Genomic DNA, 21,970 nt, shown 5'->3' on the forward strand with positions numbered 1-21,970 from the left:
TCTTCGACACTGGAGCTGGAGGTGTTATCAGCTTTCCCATGCACTGAGTCAGCTTGCCTAATCCCCTACCTATTGTGCTGGGTTTGGGGCTCTGAATACACCTTCTGAGCTTGGGTTGGAGGTCTTAGAGCTGGGCTGCTAAGTCAGAACCCAAGGGCCTCCACTGCTGGTTGTGCTGTGGATAAGAGCCTCCCACTAGATTCTCGGCACCCAAGCAAGCTGAAAAATTGTTTCATTGTGATTTTTTTTGAGGCTCCTTTCACTCCAGAATCTGTTTAGAAGCTTGTTTGGAGGGAGGCTGCTGTCCTCCTTCCTCTTGAATTGTTTTTAAGGGAGGCTGAGCTGTTCAAAGGCATCAGCCTCGGAGTCCTCCAAGCCCAGTGGCAGGACGAGAGTCAGGAGGTCCAGCAGTGGCCCGGGAGGCAGCGGATGTCTGACCAAGCTCCCTAGTGCCTGCGTGGCCATGGGAACCCATTGTTCTTGTAGGCTCCTTCCATTGGGAAGTCTTCATGTGCTTGGCATAGACCCCACCTCTGGTCACTAACAAGTTTAAACCCTCTATGAAGGCAAGCCAGAGAAGAGAGCACAAGGGAGGGGACACTTTATACAATGGCCAAGGCACCCGAAGGAAAAGAGGACCTGGATCAGCGCAGTGCCCAGCCAAGGGTCCAAAGGGGATGCTCATGGGGAAGCATGTTCTTTTCCTTCTGACCAAGGGCCGGTCGAGGGAAGGGAAGGAATGAATATCACTCCTTTTGGGAGGAGAAGGATAGCTACTGAGAGTCCGTTTTGCTTAAAGACTTCCCCCAGCCTTTTTTACTTGTGATGGTGGGTGTATATAGTTAGAAGAGAAAATCAGTTGTTATATGGAAAATATGAAATTTCATTTTAAAAAAGGACCTAAGCTTCTTGAGGGCAGGATTTTTTCTCTGTATCCCGAGTGCTTAGTACAATGCCTGGTACATCTTTGTGCTTAACTAATGACTGTTGATTAATAAGAATCACTTTGCTTTTAGCAGAAAGAACTGTCCTTTCTAAATCAGCGTAGTAGAGGGTGGCCATAGCAGCTTATCTGGCCTATCGGGGAAAAGCAGGATCTTTCCCAGGATGCTTTGCTCTTATCAAGCCTGTAAGGAGCAACTGGCTGAGAGTTGGTCTTTGGGGCAGAGGTTCCCACTAAAATGTGTAGGGGATTCTGGAATAGAGCTGACCTCCAAGCAGCCTTATGTAGGCATCAGAAGCTGGGAGCTTTCACTCTCCTACACAGGGCAGTCTCCCCTCAGGATCATCATGAAGAGCTAATGGCACTACCATGGCACAGAATACGCCTAGAGATGGCACACGAGGCTGGGGGGGTGGAGAACCGTCCCAGGCCTGGACGGCAGCTTTCGGCTCCAGCTCACCCATTTTACCTTCACCTTTCTAGTGAACGTGGCCCGTTCCCATGGCATCCATCCTAAGTTTCTCTTCTTGTGGCTTAGGCCCAAATGCAAAGACGGTTCCTCTCAGCTCTGTGGTTCAGTAGGATCTTGATAATAAGTTAAGAGACATCACGTTAGGCTCCAGGCATTGTGGTTATAAACAGGTCAGAGCAGCTTCCTCATCTTTAGAAATAAAGTGATTGCAGCCGGATCGCTGGGACAGGGAGAGTTTGCCTCATGGGCTGGGAGAAGTATTTGATGCAGCTTGGGGACCGTGAGCTTGAGGCGCTTCGGGAGCCTCTGCCTGACATTCGCTGTGCTGTCTGAGCTCATGGTCGACATGCTGTTAATAGTAGAGATTTTTATTGTGGTGACAAAAATGCAGCATAAAGAGCTCTTCAAATATAATCATAGTTCAACCCAGGATTGAATTGGTCACAGAAAGATTCATGAGCATGTGCTGAGATTCATGAGAGATGAAAACATCCCTTTGACATCTTTTCCAAGAGGCTGGGCCTGGTTTTGTCTTCTGCTGTTTTACCCAGTAGGCACAATACCAGATCCTTTCCCTGTCCCTCCCTGTCCTTCCCCCCACTCCCCTTTCTCCCCCTCCCTCCCTTCTTTCCATCTCTCCCTCTCTGTCTCTCTCTGTCTCTTTGGCTCTCAGCCCCACCTCTTGTTGTTCTCCCGCCTCCTTTCCTCAGACAATGACTAAACTCAGCAAGAACAGACCAAGAGGCCAGATGAGTAACACTCCATTTTTATTTCTTCTCAACTTCCTGATTTTGGCTTCCTCTCCAGACGCTGGAGTAGGGTACATTGCCTACTAAACTGCCATACTTCTGTGCTTCCTTTATGTGGAACATGTCATCATCAAAGAAGATATGGGGACGGATTTTGACCAAAATAGGCCCCTTGGGGGCCCCCGCCAGGAAGAGCGCCTCATCAATCTCGAGGCCCCAGGTCCGTAGTCTCTTGAGCACACAGGCCCCCGAGTTGGCCGCGCTCCTGGCTGTGATGAGATAGGTCCTGATGGGGCAGAGCAGCCGCTCGTCTTTGGCGTAAAACTTCTTTTGCAGGCGCCCTAAGTCTTCTAGGAATCGTTTCAAGGGACCCTGGGAACGGAGAGACAGCATTGATGAAGGACGTTAGAAGGAGCTTGGGGATGTCCCAGGCACTTTGCACCAGACTCAGACTGGGTCTTTGTTATTGGGCTACAGAGACAGGCTGGGGGGGAGGCAGCCTGCTGGATCTCTCCAGGCCTTGATTTCCCCATATCTTCTCCCTCATTTGCTGATGAAAAAAAGGATAACTGAGAGCTCAGAAGCACTTGCCCTCATGGACAGGACATCCCGATCCCACAGTCCCGTGGGTGAGAGGAGAGCACCTCTTCCTTCATGACCCCTCCCAGACCCTGGTTCTCCGTGCCCTCTCCCTCCTGGCTCTGCCCCATCTCTGATGACCCGAGCTCCAAGCCCATGGCCTCTCTGTCTCTCACTCTTTTTCCCTCTCTTTCTCTGGGACTGTGCTTGTCTGATACTGACTTCCATCTGGGATTTTATGCCCAAGACCTCAAGCAGCTTCCAGCCCAGCCCAGTGAATGGAGCACCTCCTGGGGACTCATTACATAGAAAGAGACAAAAGCTGTTGTGTGGGCACTGCCCAGCTCGGTGTAAATGCCCCCTTCGAGCTGAAAACCCTGGGCAAATAGAGCCCTGGAATAAGAAGGTTTGACTCCTGGTAGAGGACGACTCCCTGCTAAGGAGTGACCATGTGCCTCCTAGTCATCCATGTTGTCAACTCAGGGCAGGGCAGATCCCCCCCCCACACACACACACCTGTCCAGCCTGGCGGCTTCTCAAGGCCCAAAAGCTACTGATTGAAGGCATCATGGAGGAAGCCTTGGGGTTCAGGAGAAGAACGGAGGCTTTTAGGGCCATAAGCAATATTTGTACCGTTGTTCCAATTCAAGCTAATTTGGAAAGTGGATGGCTGTCTAAGAGGAGTCTGACAATGGTCTGGGTTTTTGGGCCTGGCGCCAATCCTAAGCAGGAGGCCGGCTGGAACACCTTACCAAATCTGGCAGGGACACTTTCCTACCAGGGGAAGAGAAAGGGAACGTGCCCGGGTCTGGCAGTGAAGCCAGAGTACCCAGGAGCGGAGCCCAGATCAGAGGCAGGATAATGGAGGCAGTCCGGGCCTCGGCCCAAGAAGCTTTTATACGGATGCTGGCATCGTGGGCACAAGGAAATAAAACAGTCACTTGTCTACAAAAAGCTGGTGGGATCTGGAGACGTGGTAAGCAAGCAAGCACTCTCCTCCAGGACCCCATGCAAAGTCCATCACACACCTTGATGATGATGGCGGTTCACATCTCTTTTCAAAAGGAGAGTGTCATATAAATGGCTGCTGGTGGCGGCAGTGGAGGGCATGGGGTAGCATTTCACTTTTCAGTAGAGATCTTTGTGTGAGGAAATGCAGAATCCACATGAGTGGATGTCAACAGAGGCACATGGAAGTGGGAGAAGACTTGTTCTGTGTCTTCAGAAAGAAGCACTAGAAGCAAAAAAAAGGATGTTGCAAGGGGACAAATGTAGGCTGGATGTCAGGTTAAACCTCCTAAATTGGGCAGGCCTTCAAGCAACCCCTTATCTGGAATGTTACAGACAGGAGGCTTTTCCCTGTGTGGGATGGACTCGGGCAAACAAAAGTTCCTTTAAAAATGCTGAAATTGGGTGATTTTATCACATTGAGAAGGAGATATCAGTGAGGAACCCAGCACAATCACAACCATGAAAGCCAGGGAATTGAATCACTTTTCACACTAGAAAAAGGAAGGTTTGGATTAGATTCATTTATGGGCTCTAGGAAAGAATTGTTCACCATACCTGAACAAGATACTTGTTCTTTCTAAAACTTGTTGATTCTTGATGAATGTTTTTTTCTGATTCTTTCTTATTACTATTTTGATCAAAATCATCCGAAAAAAGGATAGCGTCCCCATCAAAGGCTACTCGGAGTTGTGTATCCAAGAATGGCAAGTCTTTGTTCCCCAAGTACATTGTTGCTGCAGCAATCCCTAGAAACAATGGCAACAGCCCTATTAGCATCCTCTCAGATTGCCCGGCTCCACCTTTGTTTAAACTTTTTTTTTTTTTTTTTTTTTTTTTTATCATGAAGTTAATGTACATTAATAAAGATGGACATTCTCATATACAAAAAAATAATGAAAAAAAGAGGATTGTTTGTCAAAGTATGAATCTCTACTAAAGACTGCAGATATTTAAAAAATATGTATCAAATTTACCATGATAATATGGCCCCACTTCCCAGTATCTCACTGCATACTCTGCTGAGTGTGTATAGAAAGGGTTTCATTCTCAGTCTTTTCTTCTTTATTCAAAGCAGGTGGGAAATAATTTCAGAGGAAGAGAATATACCCTAGGAAAATTTTTTCAAGGTTTCCTACAATAGGTGGTCTTTGAGCTAAGTCTTAAAAAAAGCAGAAATAAAAGACAGACATGAAGGGAAATAACATTCTAAGCCTGAGAGATAGGAGATGGGGAGTCCTGTACAGAAAACACCCTCAAAGCTATTGCTAATAGAAAGAGCAGAGCGAATGGGAGGGGTCAGACATAAAAAGCCCGGAAAGGTAGGAAGAAGACAAACTATAAAGGACTTTAAATGTCAAGGATTTTATATCTCATTCTGGAGGAATTAGGGACAGGTAGAGCAGATGCACTGGATTAAATATAAATGATGCAACCAGATTTATAGAGTAAATCTTGGCTATTTCTCCTTGCTGGAGACTATGTAATTGTATGTTGCATGTTTTCTGGAATTACTGTGTGTATGTATATATTACTGTTTATATATACATATATATACATATATATATATATATACATATAGTTATCTTGAGGAGTGAAAGATCTCAAAGACATGCAAATCCATTTTGAGACTTATTAATACAGAAAAAGATGTCAAAGAAAACATAGTGACGACCAGCTTGGAAGCCCACTGGATCATTCCCACCAAATCTTGGTGTGGGTCAAGTGTATAGAAATTGAGGACATCACTGATGATTTCTTTCACAAGCAATAATGAACACTGGCCTAAATCTTTCCATATCACAATAAAAAAAGCTGAAGATAATTTAGGATTTCTTTGTGCTTATTGAGTGTGAATTTTAAAAAACAAAAGAAAAGATGATTTAATGGAAAGGAAGGCTATCATACAGAGGCTTCTGTCACTAAGTATTTCCTATCCATGCATCAAGATTGTTCAAGATTCATTGGAAAGGGTCACAATAGAAATTATTCTATTTAAATAAGGCCATATCATAATAAAAATCAGTCAAGGCATAAAACAAAATCTCAGGAGTCTGACATTGGAAAACGTTGCTTAAACTAAATTAAGGGAAGTGTTTACAATGTTTAGATAGAATGCTTGCCTAACAATGTCAGATATCCTGTAAGCCCCCTATTTTTCCCCTTGTAAGTGGAAAGTCGAGTCACTATGTCAAGGAAACTTGTAACCACAAGGCTGTACCAAGGAGTGGCAAATATGCTTAAAAGTCTGTCTCACTGGAGACTCAGGGGTGATCTCTACTAGCCTGTCTAGCGGAGTCAGTCGCCGGCCGGCTAATAAATGATGCTTTAAATTGAATAATCTGGTCCGAGCTGTCTATCTCGTGTCAGTCCATTTCAGTACAAACCCAGAAGAAAAGAATGATTCCAAAATATCTACAAACAAATTCTCAGAGAAAAACACAATGAGCAAAATTCAATAAGAATTCCTAAAAGAGACTAAAGTTTTTTTTAAAGTTAATCTTTTTTTGTATAAATGAAATAAAAGCCAAGGGGAAAATGGAAAACATGAGAACTATGGGGGAAAAAAGATTGGAAAAGGAATTAATAGCTTGGAAGAAGTGATATGAAACCTTGTTGAAGCCATAAATTCCCTGAAAACTAGAATGGACCAAATAGAAGCCCGATGACTTCTTGAGACAAGTAGAAATATTAAACCCAAGTCAAAAGACTGAAAAAAATAGAAGAAAATATAAGTTGTCTCACAGCAAACAAACAAATAAAATGGACCTGGAAAACAGATTTAGGAGAAAAAAATGAAGAATCATTCAACTATATAAATGCTACAACTTTTAAAAGGACCTATGCAACAGATATTCATAAATCATAAAAGAAAACTATCCAGATATTTTAGAACTGAGGGGAAAGGAAGAAAAGGAAAGAAGCCACAATTACCTTCTGAAAGCATCTCCAAAATTAAAACTGCTAGGGACATCACAGCCAAAATCCAGTCTCCACATCGAAGAAAAGCTTCAACTAGCTATCAAGAAAAGCTTCAAATACTAAGGAGCTGTAGTCAGGATCACACACTATTAAGTTGCTTCAAGTATAAAGGAGCAAAGAACTTAGAATTCGATATTCTAGGGATTATAGCCAACAATAACATATCCAATACAACTGAGTATAATGGCCACAGTGGAGAAATTGGATCTTTAATGAAGTAGAGCATTTCTAAGTATTGCTGATGAAAAGACAGAGTTGTGCAAAAACTTTGATGTTCCAACAAAGGAGTTAAAAGAAACATAAAAAGATACAAGTGTGAATGAATGAACTATAGGGGAGTAAACAAGGACCATTGTTATTGGCTGGTAGAAATTCAGTTTGGAGATGTATATGAGATCAGTACAATTGAATGTGTCTAGGAATGTTTTATCTTTTAAACTTGATGAATACAACGAGGCTTCTCATTTGATTGTGTCACTAGCAAACTAAATGTATTTAAAGCAAACTTATGATTCCTGATGTGATATGTTGTGAGTTTGCATTCAAAAATTTTTTCTTCTAAATTATCTTATGTACTATGTTTAAAGTGGATTAGATCCCCTTATTGGTACCATCTTGTGTTTCTTTATTTTTGAATTGAATGGAAGTAGGATTGGAAAAAGGCAGGAACAAAGAAGAAAGATGAGCACAAATTCAGTGAGGATGGTAGATCAGACTGAATGAAGCAAAACTTTCATGTGAAGAACCTGATGTAGAGCATTGGCCTAGAAGTGGAGATTGGAGGCAGATTACAGGGGCCTGGAATGACAGTCCAGAGAGCTTGGGATTTATCTTGGAAGTGACAGGGAGTCACTAAAGGTTGAGCTGCATCAATTTTTTTCTTTTCTTTGTGTTGTTTTGAATGGGAAAGAGGTCGGGGAAACATGGTTTGATTTATAGATGAGTAACTGCATGCTGTAGTGCTGATTGTGGGGAGTCACTTGGGGGTAGAGCTCATGGGGTCAAGCACTGACCCAGCAGGTAAAGTGAGCTAGTAGCTATCACGACTACTTAGCCAAAAAAGAAAATGACTCAAGAAGAAGTGATATAGTGTGGTGTGGAGAAAAGCAAGGCATCCTCAGAGCCAGGAAGGATTGTGTTCTCTTGTCTTCAACATGCCCCAGCTAATTGACCCTACACAAGTCACAGCCATTCAGTATTTTCTGAGACTGTTAGATGCAAAGAAAATGCCAACCTACATTGGAGGAAGGATTTATTTTATCTGTCATGTCTGTATTCTAATAAAATATAGTTCTAATACCTCTCTCTAGATTTGAGTACTTAGTAAATGCCTCAATGAATTGATGAGAAGTATTAAACAAACAAACAACAGACCCCTACCTTCTTCTATGGCTTCTTGTACCTTATCAGAATCTGCAGAAAGATATAAGTTTGTAAGATACGTCTTTAGATAGCCAATAGGGCTTTCTCCGCCAGTCAGGCAGAAGCGGTCAATTAATAAGCCTATGAACAGACAAGAAAACCACAGTTATATTAGGGAAACATACACACATTCAGCTTATATGTTGGCACTATTGCTTACTGGAAGAACTGTTTATATTTTGGCTTTACAACTTAAAAAAGATTTTTTTTCAGAGGATTCTTGTATGCACTTCATAATAAGTAGTGCTAATATTTCATGGATTCACAGAATTTTAGATCTAGAAAGAGGTCAGAAGTCATTTAGTCATGAAAATGCCCACATATTCTGGGCTTCTGGGAAACTACTGTGTTTTCTTTATCATCTCTGAAGCCGAGGATGTTTTTATCTTTGTATCACAGAATTGATGTTGACTTGAATTTACAAACTACTTGTCTGCTTATGGGACAACAACAAATCTCAGTAGAGGGGCAAGTGACTGATAGGACTGACTGAATGTGTCAGTTCTTTTCAAAGACACTCTTTGGTAGACTGGTGAGAACTTAGTAGCTGAAGTCAGGAGAAGTCAGATACTACTTTGGACAATTATGTTTTTGGTACCATGGACACATGACTGCATCCTCACCTCTTAAGTGGAAATAAGTGAATACTCATCTTCTAACTCCCAAAGCCTAGAGTATTCTCCCTTTTCATCTCTGTCCCCTGAGAGCTTTGGATGCTTTCGGATCATAGTTCAAAGCTCAGTTTCTACAAGAAGCCTTTCCCAATTCTCCTTAATGCTAGTGCTTTCTTTCCCTCTATGAATGATCCCCAATTTATCTTGTCAAGTTCTCTGAGATCCAGGATTAATTGTGCCTTACTTTGTATCCCTAGTGCTAGGAGTCCAGTGCCCAACGCCTGCCTCATAGTAGGTGCTTAAGCAGTGCTTGTTGAGTAACTATCGTGCTTCCAAAATCAGAAAGTGAAGTAGAAGTTATACCCATTATGATTTCATAGGGAAAAAAGGAAGTGAACATCATTCTGGCTTTATAATCAACTATAGTCAAAAGCTCCATCTTTCACATGTGGAAATGAGAGCATGAAGAGTTAGAATCCTTGTGCATGGATTGAGGTTTGTCTATGTTGCGTTATTTTTCTTAAGAAGCAAAATGCTTCCAATGATTCTTTAGTGTTATAAATAGCACTAGACAATGTACTTAAACAGGCAACTAGATGGTTACAGTGAATAGAGTGCCAGACTTAGAGTCAGGAATACTCATCTTCCTGAGTTCAAATCTGGCCTCTGGGCAAGTCATGTAACCTGTTTGCCTTAGTTTCTCATTTGCAAAATGACCTAGAAAAGGAAATGGAAAACTACTCTAGTATCTCTACCAAGAAAACCCCTAAAAGAGTCACAAAGAGTTAGATATAACTGAAGAACAACTTGTTTTTGAAAAGTCTATTAGCCAGCAGATGTTATTAATTAAATGTTAGATCCTTAAAGCAGCCTGCAGGGGAACTGAGAGTTCAGGGTCTTATATTTATCCAAAAATTGGTTTTTAGTCAATTTGCAAACATTTATGTACAAATAATTATATTCTTTTTTTTCCTTTTTTTTTTTTTTTTTTTTTTTTTTCTGAGGCAATTAGGGTTAAGTGACTTGCCCAGGGTCACATAGCCAGGAAGTGTTAAGTGTCTGAGACCATATTTGAACTCAGGTCCTCCTGACTTCAGGGCTGGTGCTCTATTCACTGCACCACCTAGCTGCCCTGATAGTAGCTTATATTCAATCAATCAACAGAATTTTTTAAGTGTCTATAATGTGCCACATATTTCCCCTCTCCTAAGAGTTAGGGATTCAAAGAATGACAAAAGACAGAACCTTCTCATAAAGAGCTCATAATTTAAAGGAGGAAACAACAGGCAAACAACTGTATAACCAAGCTCTATATAACATAAATTGGAAATAATTCACAGAGGGAGGACATTAAAATTAAAATAGGTTGGGAAGGTTTCTTATAAAAGGTGGGATTTTTTCTCAGTTTTGAAAGAACCCAGAGAAACCAGAATGGGGAAAAGAAGAGGAGAAATATTTTAGGCAATAGGGAAAACATGAATAAATTCTCAGAGTTGGGAGTGTCTTATTGGAAGAACAACAAGGTCATTTTGACTGATTTGAAGAGTAAATGGGGATCAGTTAAAATATAAGAAGCTTGAAAAGGGTGTGTGTGTATATGTTTTGGGGGGCAGATCATAAAAGACTGAATAATAGAGGATTTTTTATTTGATCTTGAAGATAGGAAGTTACTGGAGTTTGAGGGTAGGGGAAAGAGGGAAGGATTGAGAAGGAAGGTGACATAGATTTGTACTTTAAAAAATCATGTTACTGGTTGAATGGAGGATGGACTGGAATGGGGAAAGTCTTGAGGCAGGCAGACCTCATCTTAGAAATGGTTTGCCATTTCAGTCTCCAGCTCCTTTTACAGATGAAGAAACTGAGGCATACAGGGTTAAGTGATTTTTTTCGGGGTCCAAAGCTAGTAAGTATCTAATGTTAGATTTAAATTCAGGTCTCAGTCCAGGTGCTCTATCCACTGTGCCACCTAGCTTCATAAAGATAGTAATTAAATAGATGACTGGATAGACTCATTTGACCTTAGAAACATTGGAATTGAAAGTTGATACATAATGTAGAGCTCCATTCCCCCCCTTTTTTTGCCTTTTTTTCAAAACAAGGAAAAGTGGCTCAGAAAACTCAAATTTTATGACACTCTCATTCACAAACTCTCTATTACAATCAGACTCACCAACTACTTGTCCCCCAGTCTTTTACTGGGATACAAATAGTCTTTCCTAAGTGTTCAATGTATTCCTTCCTTCTCAAAGAATATCTAATTTCCTTCAAAGTACAGTTCAGCTACCATCCCCTACATGAGCTCTTTCCTTATTTCTTCTCCCATCCTTTTCCTCCCTCTATCTGTTTCTGTATCTATATCTCTCTTATTCATTTCTCCCTCTGTTTCTGTCTCTTCCTCTCTCTGTCATTCTCTCTCAAAATTATTTATATCTTGTGTGTGTGTGTGTGTGTGTGTGTGTGTGTGTGTGTGTGTGTTATGATTTCCCCTTTCCCATCCAAACAGAATATAGTTTCTTGAGGGCAGGGCCTCTTTTGTTCTTGTCTTGGATTGTGAGAACTCAGCATGCTGACAAGAAGTACTTAACATTTGTTAAATTGGGTTAGATTAATGTTATGATTTAGAGAAGGTAGATTCTATAGTCCCATTTTCAAACTGAGGATACCAAAGCTCAAATTATCCATAATCAGCTTCAGGGAAGAGTGGAACTCTGATGATGATGACAAGGTCTTGCATAACTTGCTGAGGCTCATGGAGTTATTAGTGTCTGTGGCAGGCTTTGAATTAAAGTCCTCCTACCTCTAGTAGAGTGCTTATTCTAGCTGCAGTCCCTACTCCCAGCGCCACTCTGGGCACTCAATAGGATCGCCCAAGTGTCTATTTGATGGCGGGCTTTGAGAAGTGCAGAATCAGGCAACTCTAAAGCTTGAACAGCCCTTCTGCTGCTTTCTCCCTTTCCCTCCCTTTCCCTGTTAGTGAAATGTATTTCTGTCCCCAGTTATTCTCAAGCCCAAGGAGGTTATAACTTGGACAGGTCAGACAGAGAGCTACAGACCCAGCTTTTGGAATCAGATGTTCGCATTCCTATTTAGGGACTTTTCTACTAGTCATCTTTTTTTCCCTTCCCTCTTCTGTGTCCTAGAGGATTATGGGATTACAATCTCCAGCTGCTTCATGCTCATATCTGTCTCATTCACTGCCTCAGCATCTCTTCTCACCTCTGCCAAAAGCCGTCCCCAGTCCCCCATAACCCTAGAGTCTTCCTCTGAGATGATCCAAACTGTGTCCTGCCTCCAGCTTGCTTTTACATTGTGTTTATATGTTGTGTCCCCCATTAGATTAAGAGCTCCTTAAGAACACAGACTGGATTTTTGTTTTTCTTTTTTTACTTTTTGTTGCATTCTTCCCAACATTTACCAGAATGCCTGGCACATAGTAGATGCTTAAGCAATGCCAATTGACTATTTCAAATTAACAACTCAAAACCAACTTCCTGGAATTTGATTGTTAAGGAGCTGTAGCCACCACCTGTTCCGGCTCTGCTTAACATAACCAGTTGTTCAGACTCTGCTTGAAGACTTCCAAAGGAAGGAAACCATCCCCTCATCAGACAGGCCATTCTGCTTTTGGACAGTTTTCATTATTAGCAAAGGAAATAATATTAGGAAAGTGTTTCCCCCCAGAGGCAGCCAATGTCACCCTGCATGTGATGCTGGTCCTGGAATTAGATGAGTTCAAATCTCACCTCAGAAGCTTACTGACTCAGTGACCCTGGCTCACGCCTGCCTCAGGTTCCTCATCTTTAAAATGGAGACAGAAATAAGACCTATCTCCCAAGGGCATTCTGAGGATTAAATGAGAGAATATAAAATGCTCTTCGCTCATGTGTCTGACACATAAGAGGAACTTTAGAATTGCTTATTCTCTTCCCTCCCCCTTTCCTGCCCCTCCCTAGTGTAGGTTCTTATTGTGTGTCTTTGCAATGTTTCTTGGACTTGTCTCACTTCCAAATGATTCTGCTCAGAAAACTACTGAAGCATCAGTCACTTTCTTCCTGAAACCTTTTTGGCGTGAAGTTTAGAGGCTCTCAGTCCATTAAAGGGGGAACACACACACACAGGATCACTCATGTGTGCAGACACAGATAGATATATCTAGATACACATTGGCTTGTACACACACAGCACAGACACACAGACACGCAAAGATATTTATGACACACAAATACACATAAAGACACACATATCCATACTCAGACATACACACACACAGACACATGCAGAAAGACACGCAAACACACTCATAACACACAGAGACACCAGTAAACACAGACACAAATACAAACACACACATAGCCATACTCATACACACACAGACACATGGAGGAAACACACAAACATGCATAACACAGAGACATTGATAAACACATGGACACACACATATGCATATTGGATATACACACATATATAGTCATATGCAAAAACACAGAGACACACAAACACAGATACCCATTCAGACATACAGAAATACACATATATGTTCCTGTACACAGACAGATAAGACCATTTCCCTTTAGGCCCTTTAAATGCCATGCATTGGTGAACTTCATTCTATCAAGGACCTCTCAACACAAGTAAAGTTGGATTTTTTTATTTTAAGTCAATTGGAAACCAACAAAAATCTGGGTAACTCTTGTCAATACCTTTGAATATCTGTGTAACTTGAAAGTTACTTGGGAAAGTCCAAGACTTTCTATACCAAAGAGTGCCCTGCTGTTGTGAAAAGGATACAGGCCCTTTATCTTTCTTTTTTTTTTAATTAATTTTATAATTATAATTTTTGATAGTACATATGCATGGGTAATTTTTTTTACAACATTATCCCTTGTATTCATTTTTCCAAATTTTCCCCTCCCTCCCTCCACCCCCTCCCCTAGATGACAGGCAATCCCATACATTTTACATGTGTTACAGTATAACCTAGATACAATATATGTGTGTAAAACCAAATTTCTTGTTGCACGGTAAGAATTGGATTCCAAAGGTATAAGTAACCTGGGTAGATAGACAATAGTGCAAACATTTTACATTCATTTCCTAGTGTTCCTTCTCCGGGTGTAGCTGATTCTGTCCATCATTCATCAATTGGAATTGGATTAGCTCTTCTCTATGTTGAAGATTTCCGCTTCCATCAGAATCCATCCTCATACAGTATCGTTGTTGACGTGTATAGTGATCTCCTGGTTCTGCTCATTTCACTCAGCATCAGTTCAGCTCTTTATCTTTCAAGGACTGGCTCTCCCACTTGTAAGTTGTGTGACCTGGGGATGTGTTAAACAATCGGAGTCTTCTTTTACGAAAAATATAAATAACTTCTGATATGCATCCCTTCAATGGTGGTTATGAGGTCGAATTATCCAGTGCTGTGAAAGTGCTTTGTAAAGGACGATCCCTATTTGCAGTCCCAAACTCTAGCGCCATCTTGGGCTGCATTAACCAACTAAATGTATGAAATGTGTTATTTCTTTTGTTCTTTACCCTTATCAGTGGAGTCAGTATTGTTGTTTCTGTTTTGTCTCCAAAGCACCCAGCCCAGGGCCTTGCTCGTAGCAAGTTTATTAGATGTTATTTGTTGAGTACCTGGTGATTCCTGCACCAGGATTGAGTCCCTGGCACACTCTTATAAAAGCACACATGAAGGGGAATCCTTGTGGCTGAGCATCTATCCTGGGATGGTCACTAGAGAGTACATCTCTGACTCTGCCAGTGTTCTTGGATCATGCTTTCTTGCTTTTGGGGATCACATCTAGGCTGGTGATCTTAGCTGGTCTCTAGCGGGGTGGGACATTTGGCTGAGATGTTTCTTGGTGCCATCTCTGTTCTTCAGCCAAATCGGGCCATCTTCTGCTTTCTGCTACCACCTGCTGGTAAACTTCTCCCACCCTAAGAAGGCTTTCTTAACTTTTTTAAAGTGCACATAATCTAAAGCTATTGTAGTCTGTGCCCAGCCAAGAAGTCAGCAAATGCCAGCTGAAGCCCTCAGGCCAGGACTCAATTTGTTCTTTTAGTTTTTCTTTCAGTGCTCCTGGTCATTTCTGGATTGAATTAACTGAACTAAGGTTACTAAATGACTTTAATTCTTGTCTAGTAAGCCTGCATCCTCTCAAATCCTTTTGGATCCTTGAGTCAAGAAAATCCCCAAGAGCCAGGGAGTCTGAGATGAGGAGGATCACACATTTTGGGATAGCTGGGTGCCTTGGGCTAGGAACAAAAGGACAAAACCTTTGTATTCGAGGAGCCCTCACTCCAAGAGTCTTACTTGATTATACATCCCTTCCCGTGTCAGGGAGTGGTTCCTTATATTTGAAACTATATAGAAGTGGGTGAGACTCGCTGTCTCCTATAGTAATGGCCCCATTGTTGAGCTTAGGCTTGGCTCTTCCACTTGGCCTTGGTTATGTCTCCTGTTCTCCCAGCAACATTCAGTGAATGGGACTGACTACTATGGGAGGATCGTGTGGAATTTCTTGACCAGAATTACAGGAGACTGGACCCCATGACTTGTGAAGATTCACTGGAGAAACTACAAGTGTTTCCTCTGGAGGAGATGCAGGACAGGGAGATAGGCAAGTTGTCTTCAAGGGTGTCAGATGGAAGCTATGACCTAGGACTTTATTTGGCTTCAAAAAGAGATGAGGAGGAAGCAGTAGAAGCTTCACAAAGGTGAATTTGGGCTTTTGACATAAGGAAATACTTCCTAAAAGTGAAGACTATATCAAAGGTGACTGAGCTTCCTCAGCAGGTAATGGATTCCCATCAGCAGAAGTCCACAAGCAGAGTCTGGAGAACCACTCACTGGGGATGCTGCAGAGGGGCCTTCTGCTCAGGAGTGAGAATCAGCAAATGACCTTGGAGTTCCCTTCCCACATGGTAATTATGGGTCTGCAATTCTGACTGAACATGAGCCACTTGCCGAAACGACAAGAATACTTTTCCGTTTGTATCGAAGCAAGCAAATGGGAGAGTAGTTTATACTCAATTTTTTGCATTAGGCCAAGTCAAAATGAGGATGTGAGCTTTATTTCCCAGTCCTGTTCAAAGCAGAAAGACTCAGGAGCCATTTTCTTGATTCTTCAAAACATCCTTTTAATTCAGGATGAAATTTTTTAGTGGAATTTAGTCAATAGAATAGAATTAATAGAATATTCTGTCTAAAAATGAGGCCATTAAGCTGTGTGTATGCACACATACATGGATGCATGTGTGCATGGATGTGTACATGTATGTGTATGGTTAGAAGACGGGAGACAGAGAGGAGGAGAAAAGAAAGACAAGTTCTTTCACCAGTTGTCCCGTAGGGGAGGCAGGGTGACTGTTGGCCAGTCATGCTTTCGAAGAGATTTGAGTTTTAGGTAGGGATTGTTTAGATGATCTTTGAGATCACTTCCAACTCTGAGACTCTGAAATTCTAGGTGGTAAGGGTAGGAAAAAGGAGGCGAACTTAAATATTTAACAAGTTTAACATGTTTTACTGGAGAATAAACTGTTTGATCATAGAAAGAATGCCTCTTGATTGACAGTTCCTTGATGTCAAGTTCAGAAGTTTAAAACAAAACAAAACAAAATAGAAAACAGAGCGATATTGCAGGACCTGGGATTAAGCCCTTGAAGCTCACACTTGACAAGTTAAGTCCAGAGCTTTGGGCCAAACCCCGTTGCTGCAGTCGGAAACTCACATGGCGGCTCTTGTTCTGACATTTGCAAATAAACACTTGCTGTGCAGCCCACGTGTCTGCATCAAAGGAGCGGCGTTCTGTCGGGTCACGGCGTCCCACAGCCCCCCGGCCTGGGCCACAGACACCTCCTCCACGCGGTGTTTATTTGACTTACTTACCGTGGTGATTGATGCTGTTTATGATCCTCACCCCCACTTGGGCATGGTTATTAGTCATCAGCACAATATCAAACAAGTCCTGTTCCTTGGGATAAAGGCTGCGCAGTCTGGCATTGACGTTCTGCAGGGCCTGTGGGTTACAAACATCAGGGTGCAGATGTCAGCTTGCAGGCCCAGAGACCAGCCACTGGCAGGGAGGGGAACAGCAGGCCCATTTCCCTGGCCAGACCTGCTTCTTGGGCTCCTCTTGTAGCCAAAAGGAAAAGCGCAAACAGGTGGGGAACGTCTGCTTTTGTGAGGGGAGGGGCAGGGACCAGGCCTGTGACTATCCTGATGTCAGAAGCCCCAGGGGAGAAAGCTCCCTCTCGCCAATGATGCTGACTGGAGTCAGAGACACTGAGCCAGAAGGGGACAGGGGAGATATTCTCTGGGGCAGGTAGCTGGGGTACAGTGGGACTGAGAGATAGATGTGGCCTCTTGTCCCAGTTCTACCATTGAAAACTAGTCCCTCTCTACCCCCTCTCCAGGACCTAGGCAAGGCAGTTTCCCGGTTAACGGGGTGTCCAGGAGAGTCGGGGCAGGCCGAGCTTTAATCTTGACTAGCATACATAAATGTTACAGAGGTAGAGTTTGGAGGTGGTGTCTCCAAGTGATGTGTCAACAGCAGCCCCCTTCATGACTGCCATGAGGTCATCTCACCCCTGCTCCAAAGACTGGGGGCAAAGCCTTCGGGAGACAGACAGTCCCTATCCCTTTGGGGCAGCTCTACCTGAAGGTTTGAGGTGAAGCTTAAAGTGGCCTCTCCAGGGACTCTGTTGCGAAGTTTTACCCTCTAGGGCCAAGTGGAAACAGGTCCAAAGTATCTTCAGGCTTCCCAGCACTTAGACACAGATATTACATCCTTCCTAAGTTTACTTATTTTTCCAGGCTCAATATCCCTAACTCATTCAGCTTCTCTTAATTTTGGACATTGTTTACAGCCCTTATAGCAAATAGGTGATACAGTGGATGGAAGTGATGTGGAGTCAAGAAAAAGATTTCAAATTCTGATACTTAATAACAAATCATTTAATTTCTCTGAGCCTCAGTTTTATTATCTGTAAAATGGGGATAGTAACAGCACCTACTTCACAGAGATATTGTGAGGATCAAATGAGATGATATATAAAAAGCACTTTGTGAAACTTAAGGTCTTATGGGAGATGCTAGCTATCAACATCATAATTCCTCATTATCGTCATTACCACGATCAGCATTATTCTCCCCATCAGCACCACCACCATCCTAGACTGCTAGACTCTTCCCACTACTAATTTTGTTCCTAAAATATGAACCTTGAGCTGAATGCCATATTCTAAACATGGTCTGCACAAAGCAAAGGACTATGGGCCTCTGACCTTCCCAGTCCTGGACACCATTCTTCTCTTAGTATACCTAAGACAACATTAACCTTTTGGATTACCATGTTGTTTTGTTGATTCCTATTAAATCTATGATCTGTTAAAATCCTTAGACTTTTCTTAATTTTCAGAAGATTTTTTCTCCAGCCATTTCTATGCCTATGCACTTGCAAAATATGTTGTTTCTGTCCCTATTAAAATGAATCTTATTCTATTTGGCTCATTGTTCTCTTCTGTCAAGATCTTTCTGGATTCAACTCTATTATCTAATGAGCTAGCTATTCATCTTTGCTTGTTTGCTAAGCATCCCTTAATTCAAGACAATACCAAAGATAAGATCATTGATGCTCTCTGCCACATTCACTGGGGACCTTCTTTCATATTACTATCCTAACATTAATGACTAGACTGATCATCAGGCTGGGTTTTTTTTTTTTTTTTTTTTTTTTGGCCAATTAAAGAAATGGAAATGCTCATTTACTTCTAAGTTTACCAGATTGTTGTTTTCTGGTCCCTATTTTCTCATCTTAGCCACAGAAGCAGCATAAGACATTAGTTTTCTCAAAGCCCAGGTAAACAATATTGCATTCTTTCTAATTATTTGTACAGTAACCTGGTAGTCTGGAATGGCTTGCTCTCGGTGAAGACATGCTGGATCTTTATGATTACTTGTTCCTTTTTGAAATATCCACTAACCAGCATTTATTTTCCCCAAGAATCTGAACCAATGTTAGTATTTTATACTCCCAACTTTTAAAAAAGATTTAATTTTCTTTTTTGTCTGAAGCTTTTTGGAGTTCTTCTATAATTGACCACCATAAACTGTCCAGCGCTATTATAAGTGTTCCTACTACTGATGATTAGCAAAGTACTTAAAGCACAAATTTAATTATCTCTCCCTGTCTCTAAAATCTTTCAAAGATTACTGCTGGTGGCTCAAAAATATATGCTGGGATATTGTTTTTTGTTTGTTTGTTTTTTAAATCTAAACAAAATGGAGGACAGAGAAGACAAAATATACCTACAAATGTAGATACTACAAGAAGTCTCTCTCTCACCCCACCAGTCAATATCCTTTTATATAATCTTTCATTCTCTTGTCACCATTTCACCATTTCACTTATTTTCACCATCTTCCAAATAAGGATGAATGATGCCTTCTCTTGGTAAGGACAGCCCTTTCATTGTGCTCTTGACCCCAGTTGCTGCCTTTTTTTCCCCTTCCCATTCCCTCTCTTCAGTAGCCCTTTCCTCACTCCCTGCCTACAGTCAGGTATCTTGCTATCTTTAAAAACTTACACTGTGTGGGGTTACTTTTATAGATCACATCCTTGGCACTGACTGTCAACAATCACCTACAGAGTCAGCTACTCACCTATAGAGATCTCACTTTTGGTCCTCTGCTCCATCACGGAAATGAAACTACTTCTTTGGGGTTTTCAGTGATCTAACTATTCTTCAGTGGCCTCTTTTCCCCATCAAGTTCCCAACCTTGACTTCTCTGCAGCTTTTGGCATCTTCAACTACTCCCTTTGGATACTCCCATTCTTGGCTTCTGTAACACTGATCTCACCTGGTTCTCCTATCTGACTTCTTTTTTCTCAGGCCCCTCTGCTGGTTTATCACCAAGATCAAACCTGCAACCATGGGTGTTCACCAAGGTTCAGTCCTGAGTTCTCTTTTTTCTCTCATCCCTAAGCAGATGACTCCCAGACCTATTTGTTGAGCCTGAGCCACTCTGCCAAGCTCTAGGGCAATATTTTTAAAGTGATTGTGGAATAACTACACTTAGATAACATATTGGCATCTTAAAATTACCACATGCAAAATGCAAATATTCTTGCCCTATTTTCCTTTCATTTACTTCCTTCTCCCCCCATCCACCAAACCAAGTCTTATCCCTCCTATCTCCATCATATCTCTTGAATTTGTTCCCTTCTTTCTACTTACATAGCCACCATCCTGGGTCAGGTCCTTATCCTTTCTCTCCCTAGGCTATTGCAATAAACTTCTGATTTTCCCACCTCCATTCTCTTTTGACAGTCCTGCCAAATTTATTTTATTAAAATACAGATCTCATGATACTACTTTGATGGTCCCCTAGTATTTCTAGAAAAAAAATCAAAAGCCCCAATTTCCCTTTTTTTTTTTGCTGAGGCAAAGGGTCACACAGCTAGGAAGTGTTAATTGTCTGAGGTCAGATTTGAACTCAGATCCTCATGACTTCAGGGCCAGTGCTCTATCTATTGTGCCATATTGCTACACCCCCCCCCCCCAATTTCACATTTAAAGTCTTCCAAAACTGCACCTAACTGAGCATTGGGTCCAGAATGAGGAAGATCTGAGTTCAAATCCAGTCTCAGACATTCATTCATTATGTCTGTGATCTTGACCAGGCCACTTGATCTCTGTCTGCCCCAGTTTCCTCATCTGGATAATGAAGATAACAATAGCACTAACCTCCTGGGACTGTTGTGAGGATCAAATGTGACAACATTTGTGACGTACTTAGTTCAGTGCTAATTCACAGCAATTATTTAATGTTTGCTGTTCCTGTCAGTCTAATATTCATTTGTCTTTTCAGTCATATTTCATAGTACTTGCCTTTCTATAACTTGCTTTTTCTCTTTATAGAATTCCTAGTTTGCTTCCAGGAATAGTTGAAAGTACCATTTCTTAAGTGCAACTTTTCCTGATGTCCCTAGTTGTTAGTTCACTCAGAAAACTCATCAGCTCCCCTACCTTTAGTCATCTCTGTGCAGAAAAATTTCAGTTCTACTTGGTCTAAGGTGGGGGGTGAATGATGGAGAGTCACATGGTCATAGATCGTCAGACTTGGAAGGGCCCCAAGAGATCATCAAGCCTAGATAGCTCATTGAGCAAAAGACACAAGCCTAGGAGGTGCAAAGAGTTTGGCTCAGACTTTTGTCAGCTTGTCCTTGGACTGGTACCTTAACAAAGCCAAATGCAGGTCCCGGTTTCAGAGTGACATTCTCATGGGTGAGCTGGTATTCCATGTACTTCTCCAGTCCTTCTTTCTCAAAGATTTTATTGTCTTCCGCCATATTGAAGAGTGCCCGGGAAGAGACAGCAATGGTGATAGCATGCTTAGGTTTGGGCTGCAGGAAGAATTGGACAGAAAGACGGTGGGTCAGAGATTGCTAGAGGAAGAAGGCTGGGGAATATAGGAAGACAACTGGAAGAGACAATAAAGGCGAGGAATGGTGTAGGATAGGAGGAGGGACAGTTGTTGGTGGGTTGATTGGTTAGATGGAAGGCTAGATGGATTATGGTTGATTGAAGACAAAGGAGGAAAATAATAGAAGGATGAGATAAATGGATCAGCAAAGACAAATGGAAGGACAGGAATAGATAGAATGGGTTGATGGAGGAACAATGATGAGGGGAACAATGAAAGGACAAGTGGAGAGCATGGCAAAAGGACACATAAGGGAGGGTGAAGAATGATAGGGAAAGGGAGAATCTGAGATCAGAAGAAAATACTCCATAGTATTAGTCTGGCTGCCTGCAGAGGGGTAGGGGAACCCAAGGCATTTGCCAAGTACTGGGAGGTAGGGAAGGAGGAAAGTGGACACTGCTTACTGGCCTGGGTCTTCCGGGAGTCCAGTTGGAAACATCATCATCATTTTCTTCACTTGATTCCTTGGAGCTATGAGAGGATGAGTGTTTTGGGTTCTTCCATTCCTGGGACAGTCGGGCCTTAAGCACTTCTGATGTTGGAGGTGGAGTGTGGGATGGGGAGGGAGGTGGGGGTGTTACTGCATGCTTTTCTGGAGGATTGGGTGTCTTCTCAGGTGGAGCTAGAGAAGACGGCCTGTGCTCCCCAGAGTCCGAAAGGGAGCCTTTGGAGTTCACGTGGGGGATGGTTTGCTGGAGATAGGAGCAATGA

The 21,970-nt window shown here is 42.1% G+C and overlaps 1 protein-coding gene across 5 annotated transcripts in view; it reads right to left on the reverse strand.

The window, feature by feature from the left end:
- Positions 1–2,165: 2,165 nt before the first annotated feature.
- Positions 2,166–21,970, reverse strand: part of NT5C1B (5'-nucleotidase, cytosolic IB) — a 48,022-nt gene continuing 28,217 nt past the window's right edge. For 3 of the 5 annotated variants that reach the window (XM_074285394.1, XM_074285393.1, XM_074285390.1), the window contains 6 exons: positions 21,664–21,951; positions 21,012–21,179; positions 16,661–16,790; positions 8,114–8,236; positions 4,310–4,500; positions 2,166–2,536 (listed from right to left, as the gene is read on the reverse strand). In XM_074285394.1, the coding sequence (XP_074141495.1) occupies positions 2,183–2,536; positions 4,310–4,500; positions 8,114–8,236; positions 16,661–16,790; positions 21,012–21,179; positions 21,664–21,951 (1,254 nt within the window). In that variant the 3' untranslated portion in view covers positions 2,166–2,182. The remainder of the gene's footprint in view (positions 2,537–4,309; positions 4,501–8,113; positions 8,237–16,660; positions 16,791–21,011; positions 21,180–21,663; positions 21,952–21,970) is intronic. The other 2 variants (XM_074285391.1, XM_074285392.1) reach the window with 2 other exon arrangements.

This window comes from Sminthopsis crassicaudata, chromosome 2, assembly GCF_048593235.1.
Source record: "Sminthopsis crassicaudata isolate SCR6 chromosome 2, ASM4859323v1, whole genome shotgun sequence".
Classification (NCBI taxonomy): Eukaryota; Metazoa; Chordata; class Mammalia; order Dasyuromorphia; family Dasyuridae; genus Sminthopsis; species Sminthopsis crassicaudata.